Source organism: Lepidochelys kempii, chromosome 1 (genome assembly GCF_965140265.1).
Source record: "Lepidochelys kempii isolate rLepKem1 chromosome 1, rLepKem1.hap2, whole genome shotgun sequence".
NCBI lineage: Eukaryota > Metazoa > Chordata > Testudines > Cheloniidae > Lepidochelys > Lepidochelys kempii.
Window position 1 is genome coordinate 28,186,493 of NC_133256.1, and position 19,835 is coordinate 28,206,327.

Here is a 19,835-nt window from a genome sequence, read left to right on the forward strand (position 1 = left end):
TTGGGGAAAGCCCTCTCAATCCCCCACAACTGCTTAAACAGTGTTCTGATGCGAAGTACGTGCCACTACTCTGTGCACATGTAACAAGTAATGGCTAATGTCACTGCAGCTACTGATCTGCCCTCACCCAAATGCCTTGTCCTGCTCCTTGTTTTGCTCATATGGGGGAAGACTGAAAGGGCCAAATTCAGAAGTGATACACAAGAGCTGGACTGTGCAAGTCAGTAAACGGGGATGTGCCTAAGCTAGTGCAATCCACACAAGCCAGTAAAAAGTGTAATTACACTCAGATGTCTCAGTTTTGCCTCCTGATCTGTCAGCTTGCAGCAGGTTCCCCGGTGCAGGTACACTTTCGGCCTTTCCTTGCTGTGGTGGGTTTCTTGCCAGAATGATAATCAATTTGTTCCTATACTTCCTCTACAGTGAGGTGAATATTTTTTCTATTGTGGACCAAAGAAACTATTTTTTTTAAATTAACCCCTTTTTATATTGGATGGGAAAAATATGAAGTATGTTAAAAAACAGTACAAAGTAGACATTAAACGTAGTATATGGTTTCTAGCCAACACAGGAGCAGGCACATACCTAAAAGAGGAATCTTCACTTACTCTACGTTAAATATTGGTTATTAATAATTCTTTCTTGTATGAATAAGAAAAATTGTGAAAAAGGTACAAAGCACATTCATTTTTATTAAAATGCATCCCCTATTTTGTCAGTGTAGTTTAACTGAATAGGTGGCAGGAGATATCTTCCATTACGCAGTACAAAACTACATCGGTTTCAAAGCCGCTTTCCACAGTTGTTGTTCTTAACAATGATGTGCTCAAGGCTTTTATACATGAGCAGTGTAAACTTAAGCATGGTCAATGTTAGAGAGATAAGAAAACCTCTTGACTGCTAACAAAATATGCGGTGGAAATATCAGTGTCATTGTTGCCCACTTTTGCAAAGGAGGTTAAACATACAGACGTCTTGTAGCAGAACAGTATTCATCTGCAAAGATGAAGCCTATTAGAAATGTCAACAAAAAAAAAAGTTGCACGGAAGGAAAAGTAGTATGTAACAAAGTGGTACTGTAATAATTTCACCCTCAAGTGTTAACTATGAAAACTTAGGGCACAATCATAACTGGTGCATGGTGTGCATTTGACAAGGTTGTGTGTAACATGGCACACAGCTTGTTCTTCTTCTGGTGCCCTGTACAAGAGGCCTGGTCTTCCTAAAAAGTGATGTGATCAGGGCCAAGTCTAGTAGGATTTTCCTCAAGAGCCTGATCCAAAATCCACTGAAGAATATAGGTGTCTGTCCCTTGACTGTGACAGGCTTTGCATCAGGCCCCAAACAGCAATGAAAAAAAGGGGGGAGGGAAGCAAGTCATCACTGCAGAAAGCATAGTTAACTCATACGTTTGCCAAACGCCTTATGGGATCATATATAAGTGCTAGCATGGGAAAGCAGGGCAATTGGGTATCTACCAGAGGTATTCTGGAGGGTGATTACTGCAGCGACATATTTGGCATACATATTTTATTCTGACAATACGCAGTTAGTGGCATGAAGACACACTGGGACCTATGTAAGTGAAATGTATCAATGCTGGGATAGTGCCTGTGAGTAGATCACGTACTTAAATATGGATTAATTTTACAGTGTTGAGTTACAAAAAATCATTTTAACCTCAGATCATCCTTGCAACATGCTCAGCCATAAAACCACCATTCCCAGGGTGACAAGCATGTATGACTACAGCAGTATTAGAATACCGAATATATAGCACTGTTAGAGTGTAGGTTCTCTTCATAGGTATGATCAGACTACACTCCAAGAACAACATTCACTTGAGTATCTGTTCCTGCATAGGGTATAAACAAATGGCTCAACAACAAAAAATGTCCTTTACTTTCCCAGGAGGTAAGAACAGTTTGAAGTAGTTATCCTCTTCCACAACTCAATCAAAAAAAAGAGTAGCATTTACCTTTCCTCTAGTCACTCGTCTCTTTGCACTACCACTGCCTGCTTTCTTTTATGTGCAGCAAGTGGGCCAAGGGGTTAATGTGCACCACATCACTTAACTCTTCTTATATCTCTGAAGAGCCAGAAGAAAGTTGGGTTAGGGTTTTACATGTCCCAGAGAGGAACTACACCCTACCACACACGTTAGTAGACCTAATACAAACAAGGTTTTGCACACCTTCCCACCTGTTAGTTTTACAGGAATTATCCACCTATCTTTCTGTACATGGCAGTAGCTATTGTGCTGTCTATACTACATATAGCCACTTTCACATCAGCCGCTATAGCTAGATGCAAATTGCAGTATTCTAGGTCTCCAGAGATGGGAAGTGAAGGTGGTTTTGACACTGGATTAACAATGAATGTGTCTAGTTATGTTTCAGCCTCACTATTACCATGCTAACTGGTTACTGCTCATATTTCAAGTTTACAGGGATGTGATGGGACAAAATTTATACTTTCTATTAAAGTATTCCTACCCCAAAAAGGGTTAATTGGGGCTTACCATCTCTCAACTACTCTGCCATGGAGCTGGTCATCAATACACAGAAGTATTATTTCATGAATACATAGGGACTTGGATGCTAGTCTTTTTAACCACAAAGGAAAGTTCAAGTGACCTATGCATAACAGAAGGCTATTTACTTCATAAAACATCTTTAAATCACTATTTTTACATTTAAAATTAAGGGGTATAAAAGAATATGCTGTTTTTCTTTTCATATATATGGCAATTTACAGGCACAGCTACAGACTTAAATACAATGCAGCGTAAGAAAACATCCTGAAAAGCATTTGGAGATTTTTTTGTGGACAGGTGGATATCATAGTTAGAGATTTTTATAAAGCTTCTTTCAAAGAGATGCATGACCACTCAGTCCATTTTCTCTTCTTGGAAGTAATCTGCATCATTCATATATTCTTCCAGATGATCATATCTCTGCATATAAAATAAAAACTATGTCAATTCATCAAATACAGCAACTGAATGAAGTAAATACATTTCTTGTTGTGCCAAGCTTAATGCATAAACAAAAGCAGCAGCACTGATTCAGAAGCAGAGAGAACCAAAGCCTATTTGGTAAGCCTGGCTCTACTCAGGTAATTTGTCCTATAGTGTTTCATGAAGTTTTAAGAAATCAAAATAATTAAGAAAAACTGATCCTGATACAGAAACACTGGAGGCTTACCCATGAAATACATCTCACCATCTAGGTGTAGTTGCACCACTTACTCAACCTTTTTATTTTTTACACTTTTAACTAAGACCCCAGTATTGTAACATGTAGCACATGGACCGACTACTGCAGCAGCACATACATATTAATATATTTTTATTCTTGTATTTATTACGTTATTAATAATGTTACATTATGCATTTTGTTAGGACATTAATATGGGCTCATTTTGCCAAAAATATTCATGCTTTAAAAACTCATTTTAAAAAGGGCCCTATTTCTATTGGAAGGTGTCCATTTACAGACAAGCAAAAATGGGACCATTCCAAGAGAGAGGTGGCCTGAAAGTCACATTTTTAAATGGAGGAGAATAAAATGGCCAAAGAAGAATTTGCTTGGAAGTTTGAATCTGAAATCCAGCGGATGAAAGTCTATCAGACTAGTATATAAGCTGGAAGTATTTTAAATGGCCCAAGCAAATCCCTCCTTTGATTTACACTCCCCCCCCTTTAGTTTAAGGATTTCCCTCCTTTTGGTCAAGTTACTGGGCCTTTCCCCAATAGTCAAACTCACATATTGTCACTGGAATTTGGCCTGTAGAACTTTTAACATTCTCAGTTACACTTGTGTAACGCTGTTTCCTTCATATCATGCTTTGAATTAAACCTGTGCAAACTCAGAATCTTTAACTATAATTGGAACCAAATAAATTATTTTGCTGGTGCTGTGGAATAGAATCCAGCTCCCTCATCTTACCTGTCCAGCACTGCTAAAAAGAGTAAAAAAAAAAAATCAGTAAGGTACTCACTTACTTTTGTGACTAAAATAAGACTGATTATTTGCAGGGAGCAGCTTTGTTCTGTAAATAGGTACTATTTTTGAGTCACTTTTCAGAGCAGAACTGCACTTTATGGGAAGTTATTACAAGTCTTGCATGGCTGATGTCTACTTTTTACCATCTTGAATGAACTACAGTCAATCACAAACGCACTACTTCTTACAACTTATTGCTTAGTTAAAGCACGAACATTTTATTTAGCATTGCTGTCACCACCCCCTTTGATACAAAGGAATTAACTCAATGACAGATTCCATCATACCTCCTGAATCCAGCCATTCTCTTCCAATTGGCTGAAAAGCCTGTCGACTGTGTCTTTGACTGGCTCATCCTGAATGCCCTCCACCCCTGTAACCGAGCAGCAGCGCTGATACAACTTGTATTTAAAATGTTTCAGATTATGATAAACCCTTGTACGATTTGCACACACGCTGCCAACCTTCAAAACCTATATAAAAGTGAACAAACTTGGTTATCTAAGATAAATTAACGTGAAGCAATGATCACCTCGACAATACAATGCATGGCTAAATCAGTTTAGTATTTTGAAATAATGAACTAAACAGCCTTTGATACTATATGATTGACTATTTTATAAGCAATGTAGCCCCCCACATTCTTTGCACCCCAACCCTACAGGGGCAATGACTGGTGATTCAGTGCAACTGCAGTTCCATCTGCCCCTGTTCCTCAAGAACCACTATTCACAGCTGTGCAGGAAAAGTGAAATGCTGCCAGTGAATCCACCTGAGCAACTCTGTTACAAAATCCCCTGCAATGCTTACACTGATGTTTGGAGGAAAACTGATTAAATCCTTTCTGGTTTATACTTACTACCTGCTGGAGTCATAAGATGTAGCCATTTCAACATTCATATTAAATTGTATGAAATAAAGTCTGGATTTATTAAGAATAAAAGCTCAAAAGCCTAAAAATCAAAAGCTATATCAGAGTCACACTAAGAATGCACAACCATTTTGGACATTCAGGAAATGAAAAAAATCGCCAGAGATGCACCAAATCCATACATGCATGTTAACTTCTTCCTCTTGCTAAAGCCCATAGAACAGTTTGACAAAATACTGGTTTTAAACATAACCACAAATTGTGCAGTGCATGAATGGAGACTAAGTTAGCAGCACTGTTGGAACTTGAACCCTTGTATTCCACACTCATCACTATTTTATATCTGGGAAGCCTCTGTGATGCACAGCTATAAGTGTTGCATTTGATGGCTTCAACCTTTATGCCTCAAAGAATGCTGTAAAAATCACTGGAAACCTGGGTAATCCATCTTCACTTGCTGTACCATCCCAGAATGCCCAACAATCAAGAGCTGGATTATGGATATTTAGGGGCAGTTGAGAATGTGTATTGAATGTCCCTGTATTCTCTATCCACCTTGCTGAATTCAGCATATTATTTTTGTATTAACTAATTCAAAATCCTTTAATTTTTTCATTTTACCTTGAAGTTTTCCCAATATGGTACAATTTTAATATTACAGTCTACACCAGGGATCAGCAACCTTTCAGAAGTGGTGTGCCAACTCTTCATTTATTCACTCTAATTTAAGGTTTTGTGTGCCAGTAATACATTTTAACGTTTTTAGAAGGTCTCTTTCTAGAAGTCGATAATATATAACTAAACTATTGTTGTACGTAAAAGTAAATAAGGTTTTTAAAATGTTTCAGAAGCTTCATTTAAAATTAAAATTAAAATGCAGATCTTATCAGTGTAGTGTGATCCTTGCCCTTGCTTTTCCTTGCTGAGTTTTCCAATGTCTGGCATGTCTTTGGATATTTTAAGATGCACACAGGCTTCTGAGTGATTAGTTGTTAACCGGCTCTGAGAGGGACATATGACAGATTTCATGTGTGAAAATACCTCTTCACACAGGTATGTGGATACAAATGCTGAAAGCATTGCAAACGCAATTTTCTCAAACAGTTAAATTTCACTAGCAGGGACATCCAGCAGATCAGAATAGAGGCCCCACGATCTCTCTCGGTAGCTTCAAGTGAACTCTGCAGAGCTCCAAACTTTGATGCCCACAATTCTGAGCTTTTTAACTGAATGAGCTACATTTTGAAATCTTCAACACCCATCCACTGAAATACAGACAAATCCCAGTAGCTTTTGTTGAACTTTTCAGGTTTAATTAGAAAAGAAAGCATTGGACCAAATCGCTGGAAATCTTGAAATCTGTCAGAAAATTCTGATTCCAGTTCTTGCATGTACATTCTGATCTCAAAGTCAAATGCAATGCGCTGTTCCACGTGGCGTGATAGTGATGTAAGCAGCAAATCAGGACTTAAAAATATTCCAGTACAGTGGTGCTGGAATAATTTTTAAGGTGGGGGTGCTGAGCTGTGCCCCCTCTTGCCCCTGTCTGCACCCCTCACTACCCCAGGCTGGGGCCAGTGGACCACAGCTGGCGTCGGCTGCAGATTCCCGGGCCAGTGGCCAGGACCCCAGGCTGGCAGCAGAGCCCCCTGGACCGGTAGGACCCAGCACTAGCAATGGGCTAAGTGGGGTCGGCGGCCGGTACCCCAGGCCGGCAGCAGAGCCCCCGGGACCGGTGGCCGGGACCCTGGCAGTGTGAGTGCCACTGAAAATCAGCTCGCGTGCTGCCTTTGGCATGCGTGCCACAGGTTGCCTACCCCTGGTCTACACTTTATATCTGAAAACATTTCACTTTTTTTAAGCAAGAAAGATTTTGTTAAAGTTACCAAAATCTTCTTTAGAACTCAGCCTTGGAAAAAGTCTATATATTGCATTCATTCTAATGTTAATTTCAGATATCCCACTGACTTTTTCCTAATGCTTCATTTGTCTGTGTTAGGTGGCTCTACTAGCCAAACTTGTTATGCCTGCTGATGTGGAATGCACAGAGTGACTTGACCACAAAAGAGAAGAATGAGAAAAAGGGCACACCACAACTGTTATGTTTACTCTTAATATAAACAATGTTACTACCACGTTGGCAAGCAGAAGACATGGTCCAGATAATAGGGCACATGGCAGCAAAGCAAAGGACTCACATCTATAATGCTGAACTACATGCGACATCTTGGCCTAACCAAGGAGAGGATAGGAAAGAAAAAGGCTATGCACAAAAACAGTCACTGGAAACCTAAGTAAAATAGCAACCATACCCAGTAGGTATGAAGAGAAAAAAATCCAGAGATCAGAGGGAAAAAAAACCCCTGTACTTGTTACAACTAAAAGGAGGTGTGCTGAGGTGCAGAAGAAAGGGCCGAAGTGAAGTTTTCATCCTCTCTCTGGTGCTTTTCTATAGTTTTTAAAAAGCCCAAATTACATAATACCATTCATTCTGATCCACTGAGGCTGCACTGACTTTTCCTTCACTCAGTTATTTTCCTGAAGTGCCAGTTTAGCATTACACTGTCCTCTTGCAGTTGAGTTAAGTGCCACGAGAGCAGAGACGGGACATTTGGGTCAACAGGCTGCAGATAAACCTCCAGCACTGTACTAGTGAGCAGCACCCAATACTGGCTGGATTATGGATCACCATAGGAGTAAGGAGGTAGTGTGGGCAGCTTCCAAGGAGCCGCTGCTGTTTACAATAGAAAAATGGGGCAAATCTAGGGTAATGTAACATTCCCTGGTTTGTTTCGTGGCTTCTGAATAGACTGTACTTTGTCCTCATTCCCCCAAAAGATGCATTTTTGCAGGTCAGGGTACACTATGATGGTTACGTGTTAAAAAAAAAGAAAAACTAAGCTCCAGTTTTTTGATATTGAATAGTCCAACCCAAACTGAAAAGATAAACTGTAATGAAAGTAACTCTATAAATTCAGTATGACATTGTATCTCTGTTCCAAGTTTTAAAATGGCCTGTGCTCTTAAGTGGGATAACAGGCCATCCAAGAGGTGCCCCAACAAAGAAGATTCTGTTTGGTAACACATGCAAGACCTGGGAAGTGTGGAAACTTCAAAAGATTATTCTACTGAGATGTGCCATATGCTGTGGGTCCAAGGATTAGTCCAAGTTTTGTCTCCGTATCTTTGTGAGCTAGGGATTGTATTCTAGCTATAGGGGGGAGGGTTACCGAGCTTCATCCAGGAACTAAAGTCAGTAGCAGGTGATTATTAAACATCCCATGATAGGTAAACAACTCCAGAGAAGAACAAATGAATTGCATATATTGACTAAGACTTGGCTCAACAGGCCCAGGAGACAGAGTTTGGATACAAAGGGTCAGCCTGAACTGGCTGAGTATCCCTCAAACTGACATGTAATTGTAACCAAGGGGGGAAAACCCTGCTGAATGGGTTTGAAGCACTGGAAACTTACTAGGGTTTCCATGTGGAAGATAGGCAACACCTTGTAAGCTTATTATGCATATAGACTGTTTATTTTTTTGGTATGATAACTCTGTAATGCTTTTGTCCTAAAAATAAGCATACTGTGTCTGTGATAGCTGGCTGGTCATTGAGAGCGTGAACTGCGTGAACTGGATTCAGCTCAGATGTGCTGGGACAATCAGTGAACTGCAGGAGGACTGAAAGCCTAAATCCCTGGTTTTGAGGCCCAGACCTAAAGGGGTATCACCCACTGAGGAGTGATGGCTGGAGTCCCAAGACATAAAGAGGCACCCTTGAGCAGATGACAAAGGGGGCAGAAGTGCAGTTAACCCTGGAACCATTTCACTTTTTACTGACATTTTTCTGATCTTAAACAAGGAGTGGAGATTACATCCTTGTCCTGGATAATTCATTACCTCCTTGAGTTTAGGTGGGGGTTTTGATATCTGCCCTTGGAGACCCATGTGCTTCCCTAAGGCAGCAATACAAGATTTACGATTGGATCGTAACACACACTACACTGACTTTGTCCTCAGAGGTCATTAGGATTTAGTGCTGTCCTGTCCAGGTTTTCAGTGAGCTGCAAGTTATGGTCTAACTGGTTATTTGATTTAAATTTTGTGGATTGGAGTAAGTCTGGATAGGTTAACTAGCTGAACGGGATTAATTTCTTTATTTTTAAATATCTATGCAAGTGTCTAGAGCTTTAGGATAAGTGATTTCAAATATGAATTTTAGATGAAAAGCATCAAGTTTTGGAATTTACAAATAATGCTAAAATAGTGTTGAAAATTTGTTCAAGAAACTGTGAAAGGTATGGATTAATAAAATTCAAGAAGTTCCCTATAAAATCAGATTTATGTAATCTAAGAGCAATTACTAACTATGCTTCTAAAAGAAATATTGATTTTCTGTAGAACAGTATTTTTGGAGTAGACTTCATAGAAGAAGGTATAGATAAACCTGAGATCATGCATGAAATTTAATATTAATTTTCCATTTTATGGTGGAAATGTATAGTATTTTCACCAGGCACTGGTTAATCAATAATTACTTGCTTCCCTCTACCCAAGGTTCTTCCAAGGTTGTAGCTCCAGTAATGTGAAGACTGATGGTGAATAAAGATTCAGACATCTGAATTCAGGGCAACTTAAAAAAAACAAAATCAACCCCATGCACACCACCCTGGGGGATTAGTTATGATGATGGGATCATCTCAGTGTTTCACCATCTGAAACGTACAAAGCACCAACCAAAAACACAGAAGAACTTAAAAAAAATTACCTGTTTGTCATGCAACATAAAGTCATCTGTTTCCAAAGTTCTATAGTTGTACAGCTTTCCGGACAACACCACGTCAAATTTACAGTACCGATGCAGTTCACAAGCTTGACAGGATCTATTTATTGGAGTCTTCATTACTATGCGGACGTCAGGGTAACAATCCACTCGCTCCTACAAAGATATATTACACAAAACTCTTTAACAGGATATCCCCTAAACCAAGGCAAAAACTCTTGACTACGTGAGCTGCTGAGTACTCTCATCTCCAGTTGTCTTTGCGGCACTAATCAATCTCATTCATATTTCCATTTATTTCATTTTATTTGATCTTATTTCGATTATTCTCCTCATTCACATGCATGAGACTGAATTATTTCACACTGATTTCATATTCCAAGTTGTATGAACTATATTTTGAATTTCTTGGAAGATATATTTTTGTACTGGTGTGTTTCTTTAAAAGAAATCTACAAAAATTTATTGTGACAGTACAACCAACTGTCAAAGGATGCTCTTTGAAGTGCATGTGTGGGGCATCTACCAAAGTCAGTGGGACAAGTGTTAATACATCTTTCAGGGCAGAATCTAGCTAGAAATACAGGGAAGTAGCCATGATTTATTTACACACTACCCCTCAACATTCAGATGTGTATTATCATGCAGTTTGTGCAACTAGCTACTGGACACACGTGCGAGAATCACAGCAGTTTGAAGTGTACAGTAATGCCTGAATACTAAGGGGCAAGATCATGCCCCAAAATATGGAAAGACAAATAGTTATTAGGATTTGTATTTTCAGTTAGGAGTAGAGTGTATGAACATTTTTTTTTGACACCTGGAGCCACTTTATTGACCAAGACAGAAGCTATACCTTATATCGTTCTTTCCAGCGACTTCTAGAGATTAAGTTTTCAAGACGAGGTTGAATAAAGCGATCATCCAAATAATGGAGTGAGGTTAGAATTTCTTGTGCGTATCTCTTTTGCCTTGTTCCATCTGTTCAAAGAAAGAGTCACTATAATACAATATATGATGTTCAGTGAATGTATGTGTTTCTTCCAGCCACAAAATCTTCAGGGAGATGAGTCTACACACTGAAAAGCATCCATATAATTATTTACTGATTGAAGAACAGTAACCTCAGTGATTATTAGGGATATTTACAATAAAATCTGTTGTACATGAAAGCTACACAAATCATTAAAATTAACTTTGGTATATTCATAAAGACACCTGTCCACAGCAGGTGCTGCACAATAATAAAAAGTAGAATAAAAACTCAAAATATGAATAACTGCTGAATCAAAGATCACAATCTGAGAACAGTTAATCTCAAAATATAAACCACTCACACTTATCAAAAGTCTGAAAAAACAGATGCTCCTGTCCTTTTCCCTACAACGTTTGTAATGTAATTGCTTAATGAACTATATTTATACAGATCCTTTAAGTTAATTCCTAGACAAAAAGCTATGTGAAGAGGGAGTTAGGGTTGGGAGTACATGATAGTAACATTACAGTATTGTAATTAAACCCAAAACATTTATTACAAACCAAGGAAATCAAAATATTACATAAAGAAGTTCAAATACATTAAGCATATAAACAATTTCAACTTTCCATTCTTAGCGATATCATACTAAAATGCACTAATCATTATTCTATCTGTGGTCACAGATTAAATTACAATGGATTTTTAAAACACATAGGTTTCCCCCCCATCCAATTCTCTTGCTCAATGATAACATCACAGAACAAATTAAAGTTGGATACCACTGGTCTATATAATCATATCTTTACTGATTGTTATACCTAATTATCTTAATTACAACTAATTTCCTCAAACATAGCATATGTGCAAAATTTCAGTAATTTTTAACTATGTGGAAAGTTTGAAGAAATAGTGCCTGTTAGTCAATTATTAAGATAGTTCAGGACAAAGTGTGACACTGTGCTAAAATGGGTCATTTAAAAAATATTTTTAACTCAAACTAATTAATAGATTTACTTATAAGTCCTCTTTGGAAGATATTGCACGTGACAAATATAGAGTAATTCAAAGATTCATAGATTCCAAGGCCAAAAGGGACCACTGTGATCATCCAGTTTGACCTACTGTATAGCACAGACCTTCCCCAAAGTAATTCCCTGAGCATATCTTTTACAAAAACATCCCATTTTGATTTAAAAGTGGCCAGTGATATAAACTGTTCCAATGGTTAATTACTCTCAGTTAAAAATTTGCATCTTAATTCCAGTCTTCATTTGATCATGTTATACCTTTCTCTACTAAATTGAAGAGCCAATTATTAAATGTGTTCCTCAGGCTGATCGTAGTCAAGTTACCCTTAACTTTTTCTTTGTTAAACTAAAGAGACTCACATTTAGCCATATTAAAGTCCATATTGTTTGCTTGCACCTAGCTTACCGAGCGATCCAGATTGCTCTGTATCAGTGATCTGTCCTCTGTTATTTACCACTCGTCCAGTTTTGTGTCAACCGCAAACTGGATCAGTGATTTTGTGTTTTCTTCCAGATCATTGATACAAATCTTAAATAGCACAAGGCCAAGAACTAACCTCTACGGGACCCTACAGTACATGTACTCGATGATGATTCCCTATTTATAATTACATTTTGAAGCAGTTTTTAATCCATTTAATGTGTGCCATGTTAATTTTATATTGTTCTAGCTTTGTAATCAAAATGTCATGCACTCAGGTATCAAGTCAAAACACCTTACAGAAGTATATTACAAACAGTATTACTCTGACCAACCAAACTTGTAATCTTATCCAAAAAAGATGTCAAGTTAGTTTGGCACGAACTATTTCCCATAAATCCATGTTGAGTGGCATTAATCATATTTAATATAATTCTTTATTAATCAAGCCTCATATCAGCCGCATCAAAGGACAAATCCCTGATACAGAGAGGAACTCATCCAGATTTCAAAATACTTTCCAAACCTTAAAGAATTAAGCACTACAGCACTCTTTTTAGGGTTTGTTCACACAGTGACTTTGTACAGCGCATTAGCCTGTTGCGTACTTTCACACCCTGGCTCCACTGTGATGCACAAAACTCCACCAAATCCTGCAGGAACCTAAACTCAATCAGTGTCTATGTTTTCCCTAGGTGCCCAGGTTTCCCCCTCTGAGCATGTACACTGCTACCTCCCTCTAAGCTTCTAGACACCTATCTCCCAGTGTAAGCGCAAGGGCAATTCACAAACCGGGAAAGACAGATATTGGTCCATTTAAGTCTTGTGTGGGACCCTAAAAGTTAGGCATTGTAAACCTGAGCATCCTGGCACCTATGGGCAGATCTACACTTCAATGCAGCTGTGCCACTGTAATGCTTTAATTAAGACACTTTAAGCCAATGGGAGAGCTCTCCTGTCGGTTTAGTTCACCCACCTCTGTGCAAGGTGGTAGCTATGCTGGCAGGAGAAGCTCACCTGCTGACATAGCACTGTCTACACCAGCGCTTAGGTCAGTACAACTACGTTGCTTGGGGACATGGATTATTCATGCCCCGAGTGACATAGTTATACCCAAGTAATTCTGTAGTGTAGACCAGGGCTAAGTCCCCTCGTGGATCCCACCCAGAGGCTTTGACTACACTGATAACTGAACAAAACTTTGTCGTTCAGAGGTTAAAAAAAAAAACAAAAAAACACCCCACACCCCCGAAAGACAAAAGTTTTGTGTACAAAAAGTGCTGGTGTGAACAACGCTTGGTCAGCAGGAGCACTCTCCTGCCAACAAACAGCGGCCACACTGCATGCCTTTTAGCAGCACGACTAGGTCGCTAAAAGGTGCGTAGTGTAGACAAAGCCTAAATCTCTACACAGCCAAACCCTTAGATTATTCTCCGCACTTCACAGTTGGAGTAAACTGAAGCAGAGAAAGGTTAAGTGATTTGCCTAAAGGCACACAAGCACGTCGGTGGCAGAACTGGGAACAGAACCCAGGAATTCTAATGCCCAGAACCACACCAACTACCAAACATGACTTCCTTATGCATAAATACCATAATGTTTTACCCCACAGGCATTACATTTTCTGCCATGTAATGTTACTTACCATACAATGAGTTCAAAAAAGTGTCATCAATTGTGTTTATGAGGAAAGCTTTTACAACTCTTTGGAAGTGGACATAATGGTCACAGCGAGAGACTGGAAAAAATGCAACCAGATAAAGCAATTAACAATGTAAAAAAGCCTCACAAGGAACAAATTCGTATACAGACCATACAAGTTTCATGCAAAATTTGATAAAGAGCTACCTAATCTCAAATACTATAAATACATTTTTTAGAAGTAATTTTTCAAAATTTCAGTTCAATATAACTTCCAAAGTCCTGTTTCTGTATAAGATCTTTCATTTAAACAGTGCCTTTCATCCCAAACAATATCAAAGAACTTTACCATACAAGCCTCCCTCCCTCTCTCTCTCTCTCTATATATATATATATACACACACACACACATATATACATACACACACACACACACAAACACCCCCCCACCATATACACATATCCTTCCACTAGCTGATTACACCTTGGAGACAGCGGTGTAACACAAATTCTCTTGAACAGCACATGGCAATAACACAGAATAGTTAATGACAGAAAGCAAAGGATACTGTATCCAAGAGAAACTGCAGGAGGAACTTCATGTAGCTACCCAAGAATAGCAATTACCTACAGCAGAATTCAGCCAGAACATTAGGGTTAACATGGCTGGTTCTGAAGAACGCAGCAAGAGTTTTAGTAACCACAAGAAGCAAGAAGTTTCGTGTCTCAATGAGAATTTGATAACTAACGTCAGGGGCTGAATAATTTACCTCACATCTAACTAAAAATACATGTACAGCACCTTACCAACCCCTCCCCCCACCATAAAACAGTAAGATAAAGGAATAAAATGATTGTGTATGGAAGCTACAATGCCTCTACAATAAGCTATAGCATTTTTGAATTTTAATTTTCTACTTTCAAGCTATCACGCACTTTCATACTATTTCGAGCTAATATAGACAAGTTCTAATAAACACCAAATCATGGGTTTACAAGCAAAGTATTCATATCAACTGGTCGCTTATTTTAACCTTACAGCGTGGAATGTAATATTCCAGTAACTGGAATTTTGATGTAGCCAGTTCTTTCCCTTGTGGTTGGTTTTCATCCTCAGCATGTTCTGCACATTCGTCCTCATCCTCAACTATAAAGTCTTTCATACTATCATCGTCATCATCAATGTCACTGCTTTCTGTTGGTGTGAGGGGTAAATGATAGGATGATTCTTCTATTATTTCCACATCATCATCATCAGAATCCTAAGTAAATTAAAAACATCTTAAAACAAACTATCATTTGAATACTTCCCCTATGAAATTTTCAACATTTGCATTGCTTAGTAAAATATGCAATTTTTTGTATACCCCCTCCCCCCACACAAACACATGTTTTGACCTTTGATTATTGCATGTTCAATTAACAAGGGAGATTTTAATTGACTAATGGTCCAAACAAAAGAAAATTTACTTTCACATGTAATTCATATAGATGTCTAGTCCTGTGTCTATCTGTAGCAATTTTTTTTAGCTCTAGAAGTCTAAGCTACCTCAATTAGGTAGCATGTTCCTCCATTGAGGAGGTTTGGCAGCCCCCTCCAACGTCTCTGTCAAGTCCTTTTAAAGGAAAGGAATTTTAAAAGAATAGAAAAAATGATGGGGAGAAAAAAAAAAGGGAACATATCCTTAACTATTTGGAGAAGATGGGCAGATGAGTTCTAATGCTATACAGTCTTCTGGCTGACTATGAGAACAAACAAAAGGAGCTCTTCAGCCCTTGGCAATAAAAGAAAAAGAAACCAAAACTAAAGGCATCAGAGACAGTACTACTGCACAGTTGTAACATGAGTCCCTTGAAAGTGTAGGGGATGAAGCTCTTGCAACTTTTGGGGAGCTCCCAACCTATCTTGAGAATAAAATTCTGTGAGGTGATATGTCTGAAAAAACAAAGTATTTAATTTCAGAGGTAAAAACATACCCCACAATATTTACTATTACTGGATGCCCGGGTTGATCTTTGTCTTGCGAGTTCTTTCAGTTTCATTAGTCGCTTCTGCTTCCCATTAGTCAAGTCTTCTTCTGTGGTAGCGGTTTTATGATGTTCCTGTTCTTGAGAACGCTCATCTTCATCCATTATGCAATAACGTTTAGCAAATACTTTTCTAACAGGGATGTCACTGTCATCACTCCTGTCACTGTCATACATCACAGATGTGCTCGACCTCTTACGCTTTCCTGGAGTGATGCATTCATCCTCCACATCCTCTACGACTGTGTCATCATGGCTTTTCTCCTCATGATCTGAAAGATTATACCCCTTAACTACAGTTTCTTGTTTTTCAGCCACTTCATCTTCTGATGTAGATGAGAGTCGTTCGTCTTCTGAAGCAGATGTGAGTTCATCATCACTATCAAGCAATATGGTCTCTCTTTTAGTCCGCCTCCAATCAACCCGAGATTTGGATGCTGGTTCTTCTATTCTTGTGTTCCTCCTTGTTTCATATCTTCTGATAACTGGCTTTGTTTCCATTGAAAAGCTACCGCAATAATAAAAAACAAACTATATTTACCAAAAAACCAGAGTAGCTATGATGCCAAGATATTCAAAACAGTATGAGAGTATGCATTATTAACCTAATAAACCTATGATTAATGGTATATTGCTTGGAGAAGCTCTCAGACAAAAGGGCCGAGAGTTCACATCAATAATTTCATGGTAAGACATACCTTACAAAAATGTTATTGTTATCAAAAATTATACACCTCCCCCCCGCCAAACACCCCACACACCAGGCATTAGAAACAGAGAAAATAAAAGTGAGAAAAAAATCCCATAATCTGAAAGTTTTAATTTAAATGTTACATTTAAACGTACAATTAGGTGTTTAATCAACCTTAACTCTGCCCCTTAGTGATGTTCAGAGGAAGGGCATGTGTAGAAAGAATGTAACAGGAAAATACTACAAGAGAAAGGTATCCATCCATAACAAAAAGTCTCATCTCCTTGGTAACCAAAACACTAGAATGCTTTACTCTTATGATGCATCCGATGAAGTGAGCTGTAGCTCAGGAAAGCTTATGCTCAAATCAATTGGTTAGTCTCTAAGGTGCCACAAGGCCTCCTTTTCTTTTTGCGGATACAGACTAACAGGGCTGCTACTCTGAAACCTTTCTCTCACAGGGCGGATGTGCAAACCCTGGCTTCTGTAGGACCAGTCTTTCAGAAAACCTTATGGTGATATCCCTGCATTATACCCATCACAGTCACTTTTTGTCTGGGAGTTTCGTTAATTTCAAATTCTCAACTCTCCAGCTCCTCAGACCCCTGCCTGGGGGTGAAACAGGGCAAGGGCCATTCAGTCCTGAAGAGCCCAGGCCACGGCAGAAGGCAGCGGAGCCCTGTGATGCGGGGACTGCAAGGACCTGCACGGTCCCTGGGGTGAGCGCTTCTGCAGTGGGGGCGCTGAGCCCACCCCTCGGCCGATACACCGCGGGAAGCACCGTCCCCCCTCCGCCTGTCCCGCCCCGCCCCGCCCCGCGGCTACTGCGCGGCGAGAGCGCTCCCCGCGCTCAGGCCGCCGGACCCGCCCCAGCCCCAGCCGCAGCGGCGCCGAGGCGCGGCCAGTCGCCTCTGCCCGTCCCAGGGCCGTCACGAGGGGACGAGTGCAGCTCGGACGCCACGAACGGGCGGCCGCGCCTTCCGTGACACCCTCCCAGACCCCTCCCCCCCGCTGACGAGAGCCAGGCGGGAAGGTGGCGGCGGGGCCAGCCCAGCCTGCGGCCTCCAATACCGCGCCCCGGCCGGCGCGGCAGGGAGATGCCGCCGGCTAGACGCGCTGGGAGGGGCGGCGCATCGCCGCGGCCCCCGCTAACCGCCCCGCCGGCCCCAGGGCGCGCAGAGCGCTGGCGGGCAGTTTAACCGTCAGCGCTCCCCGCGGGGCCAGTGCCCCCCAAAGGGGGGGGAGGGGTTCCTCCCTCGCGGCAGCCCAGCCAGGACACCGCCCCCGTTACGCACATTTAAAGGCTCCGGCCGCGCGCCCCCCAGGAGCCCCCGCGCCGGCTGCCGTTGCTCCCCCAGCGCACCAGCCAGACGCTCCCACCTTCAAGTTCAGCGGCCTCCCAGGCTTTGATTGGCGCGTCCCGCCTGTCACTCGCTCCCGCTCTGTGTTGACGGAAGTGCTGGGAGGCGGGTCGCATGGGGGGGGGGGGGGTCACGTGACCTGGCATGCTGCCAGCCTGTGCCAGCTGCTTGGGACGGAGGTTGAGGTTTAGGATGATGGCACTTCCGGGGTGGGAAGTGTTTCTCTCTGAGGCAGAAAGGCCCCGAGGTGTTGGGCTGGGTGGAAGAGGCTCTTGGGGGGGGGCTCCTGGCCTGGCCTGGCCTGGCTGTGACCAGCACTGGGCGGGCAGGGCAAGGCGGAGCGGGGTGGAGAGAGCGCCTGGGAACAAGACTAGACCTTGCACCCCCTTGGCTTCAGCTGGGGCACAGGCTGCTGGCACAGGCAGGCAGCATGCCGGGTCACGTGCCCCCATTGCAACCGCCTCCCAGCACGTCCCAGTGGGGGCAGGGGATCAGCATGGCTTTGACTGGCCCAGGCAGTGGAAAAAGACCCTGGGTGCGTGCAGGTCTGGCCTGGAAGAGGCATGGTGACCTAAAGGAGACAGTGGGCAGGGGGCTGCAGCGCCCTGAGTTGGCCCTCTATGCACATCAGCCCACGTACCATGATGAGAATCGCAGGCAGAATATGCCTCACTTGATGGAAGGGTAAAGTAGTGGGTGTGCTTCTGCCTGCATCAGAGACCACTGGAGGCCAGGGTCCTGACCTGGCTACCTGTCGTACTGGGGGCTAGGCCTAAATCTGTCCTCCTGAGGTTCTTTCCCTGGCTGTACCACAAACTTCCTCTGTGGACTTTGACAAGTCATTTTGAAAATGTAGGCATGATTCTCCGTCGCCTTGCACTGTGTATCATCATTTATACCAGTGCTAAGTGGGTGTAAATGCTACTGTTGCTTTTTGGGAGTGTTTTACATCCACTTTACACCACACAGGAAAGGCAATGCAGCCCTGTATCTCAGTTACCCATGCCAAAAAGAATACAGGAACTTTTTTCAATCGATAGAGGATTTTATTTTCATTTTAAAGAGTAGTTTGGGCCATGTTGTAGGCTGTTGACAAGTATTCTCTATTGCAGAGGTGGGCAAACTACGGCCTGCAGGCCACATCTGGCCCGCGGGACCGTCCTGCCCAGCCACTGAGGTCCTGACCCAGGAGGCTAGCTCCGAGCCCCTCCCCTGCTTTCCCTTTTTCCCTGCCGCATGGGCAGCGGAGCTGTGAGCTCCTGCTGCTCTCAGCAACATGGTAAGGAGGGGCTGGCGGTGGCAGGGGGTTGGATAAGGGGTAGGGAGTCCCAGGAGGCAGTCAGGGGACAGGGAGCAGGGGGCGGTTGGATGGGGTGGAGGTTCTCGGGCAGGGGGGAAGGGTCAGGGGATGGGGAACAGGGGGGGTTGGATAGGAGGTGAGGTCCTGGGGGGCAGTTAGGGGCGGGAGTGTGGATAGGGGTTGGGGCAGTTGGAATAGGGAGCAGGGGGGTTGGATAGGGCAAGGGATTCCCGGGGGGGCCTGTCAGGGGGCAGGGGTGTGGATAAGGGTTGGGGGAGCAGTCAGGGGACAGGGAGCGGAGGGGGTTGGATAGGGTTGGGGCGGGGGGGTCCTGGGAGGGGGCGGTCAGGGGACAAGGAGTGGGGGGGTTGGATGGGTCAGGGGGCAGTCAGGGGGTGGGGGCCAGGCTGTTTGGGGAGGTACAGCCTTCCCTACCTAGCCCTCCATACAGTTTCTCACCCTGCTGTGGGCCAAAAAGTTTGCACACCCCTGCTCCATTGTCATGCCCCACCCCCCCGTCTTTATTGACAGAATTGCATTTATTTTTCAAATAGTAAAGATTTGACTATTACTGCCCTTGCCACTGTAAAAATCTACTGCAGTTTCACATTTTGGGGTGCAGCGCAATCAGTGGATAAAAGAGATATATAAAGAATCATTACATATTTTACAAATATTTCAGAAGAGCGATATGATGTTTTCTGTATCACGCAGTAAGGTCTA

The 19,835-nt window shown here is 42.0% G+C and overlaps 1 protein-coding gene across 3 annotated transcripts; it reads right to left on the reverse strand.

Annotated features, from left to right (window-relative positions):
- Nucleotides 1-667: 667 nt before the first annotated feature.
- Nucleotides 668-17,918, reverse strand: CCDC82 (coiled-coil domain containing 82). 3 transcript variants are annotated; one of them, XM_073337841.1, is made up of 8 exons: nt 17,832-17,918; nt 15,710-16,268; nt 14,772-14,994; nt 13,737-13,829; nt 10,520-10,644; nt 9,649-9,819; nt 4,295-4,480; nt 668-2,956 (listed from the first exon to the last, which is right to left on the reverse strand). In XM_073337841.1, the coding sequence occupies exons 2-8, from the start codon at nt 16,259-16,261 to the stop codon at nt 2,891-2,893; spliced, it is 1,416 nt and encodes a 471-aa protein (XP_073193942.1). In that variant the 5' UTR covers nt 16,262-16,268; nt 17,832-17,918; the 3' UTR covers nt 668-2,890. The 3 variants fall into 3 exon arrangements, with proteins under 3 accessions (XP_073193942.1, XP_073193937.1, XP_073193951.1); XM_073337836.1 differs by having other exon boundaries at nt 17,747-17,835; XM_073337850.1 differs by lacking the exon at nt 17,832-17,918 and adding an exon at nt 16,607-17,236.
- Between the last annotated feature and the right edge of the window lie 1,917 nt (nt 17,919-19,835).

Coding starts and splice junctions, on each gene's coding strand:
- CCDC82 (XM_073337841.1), bottom strand. CDS start 16,261: ATGGAAACAAAGCCAGTTATCAGAAGATATGAAACAAGGAGGAACACA. Junction 10,645..13,736: donor TTTTTTGAACTCATTGTATG/GTAAGTAACATT, acceptor TTCTTTGAACAG/ATGGAACAAGGCAAAAGAGA. Junction 4,481..9,648: donor TTATGTTGCATGACAAACAG/GTAATTTTTTTT, acceptor ACTTTTATATAG/GTTTTGAAGGTTGGCAGCGT.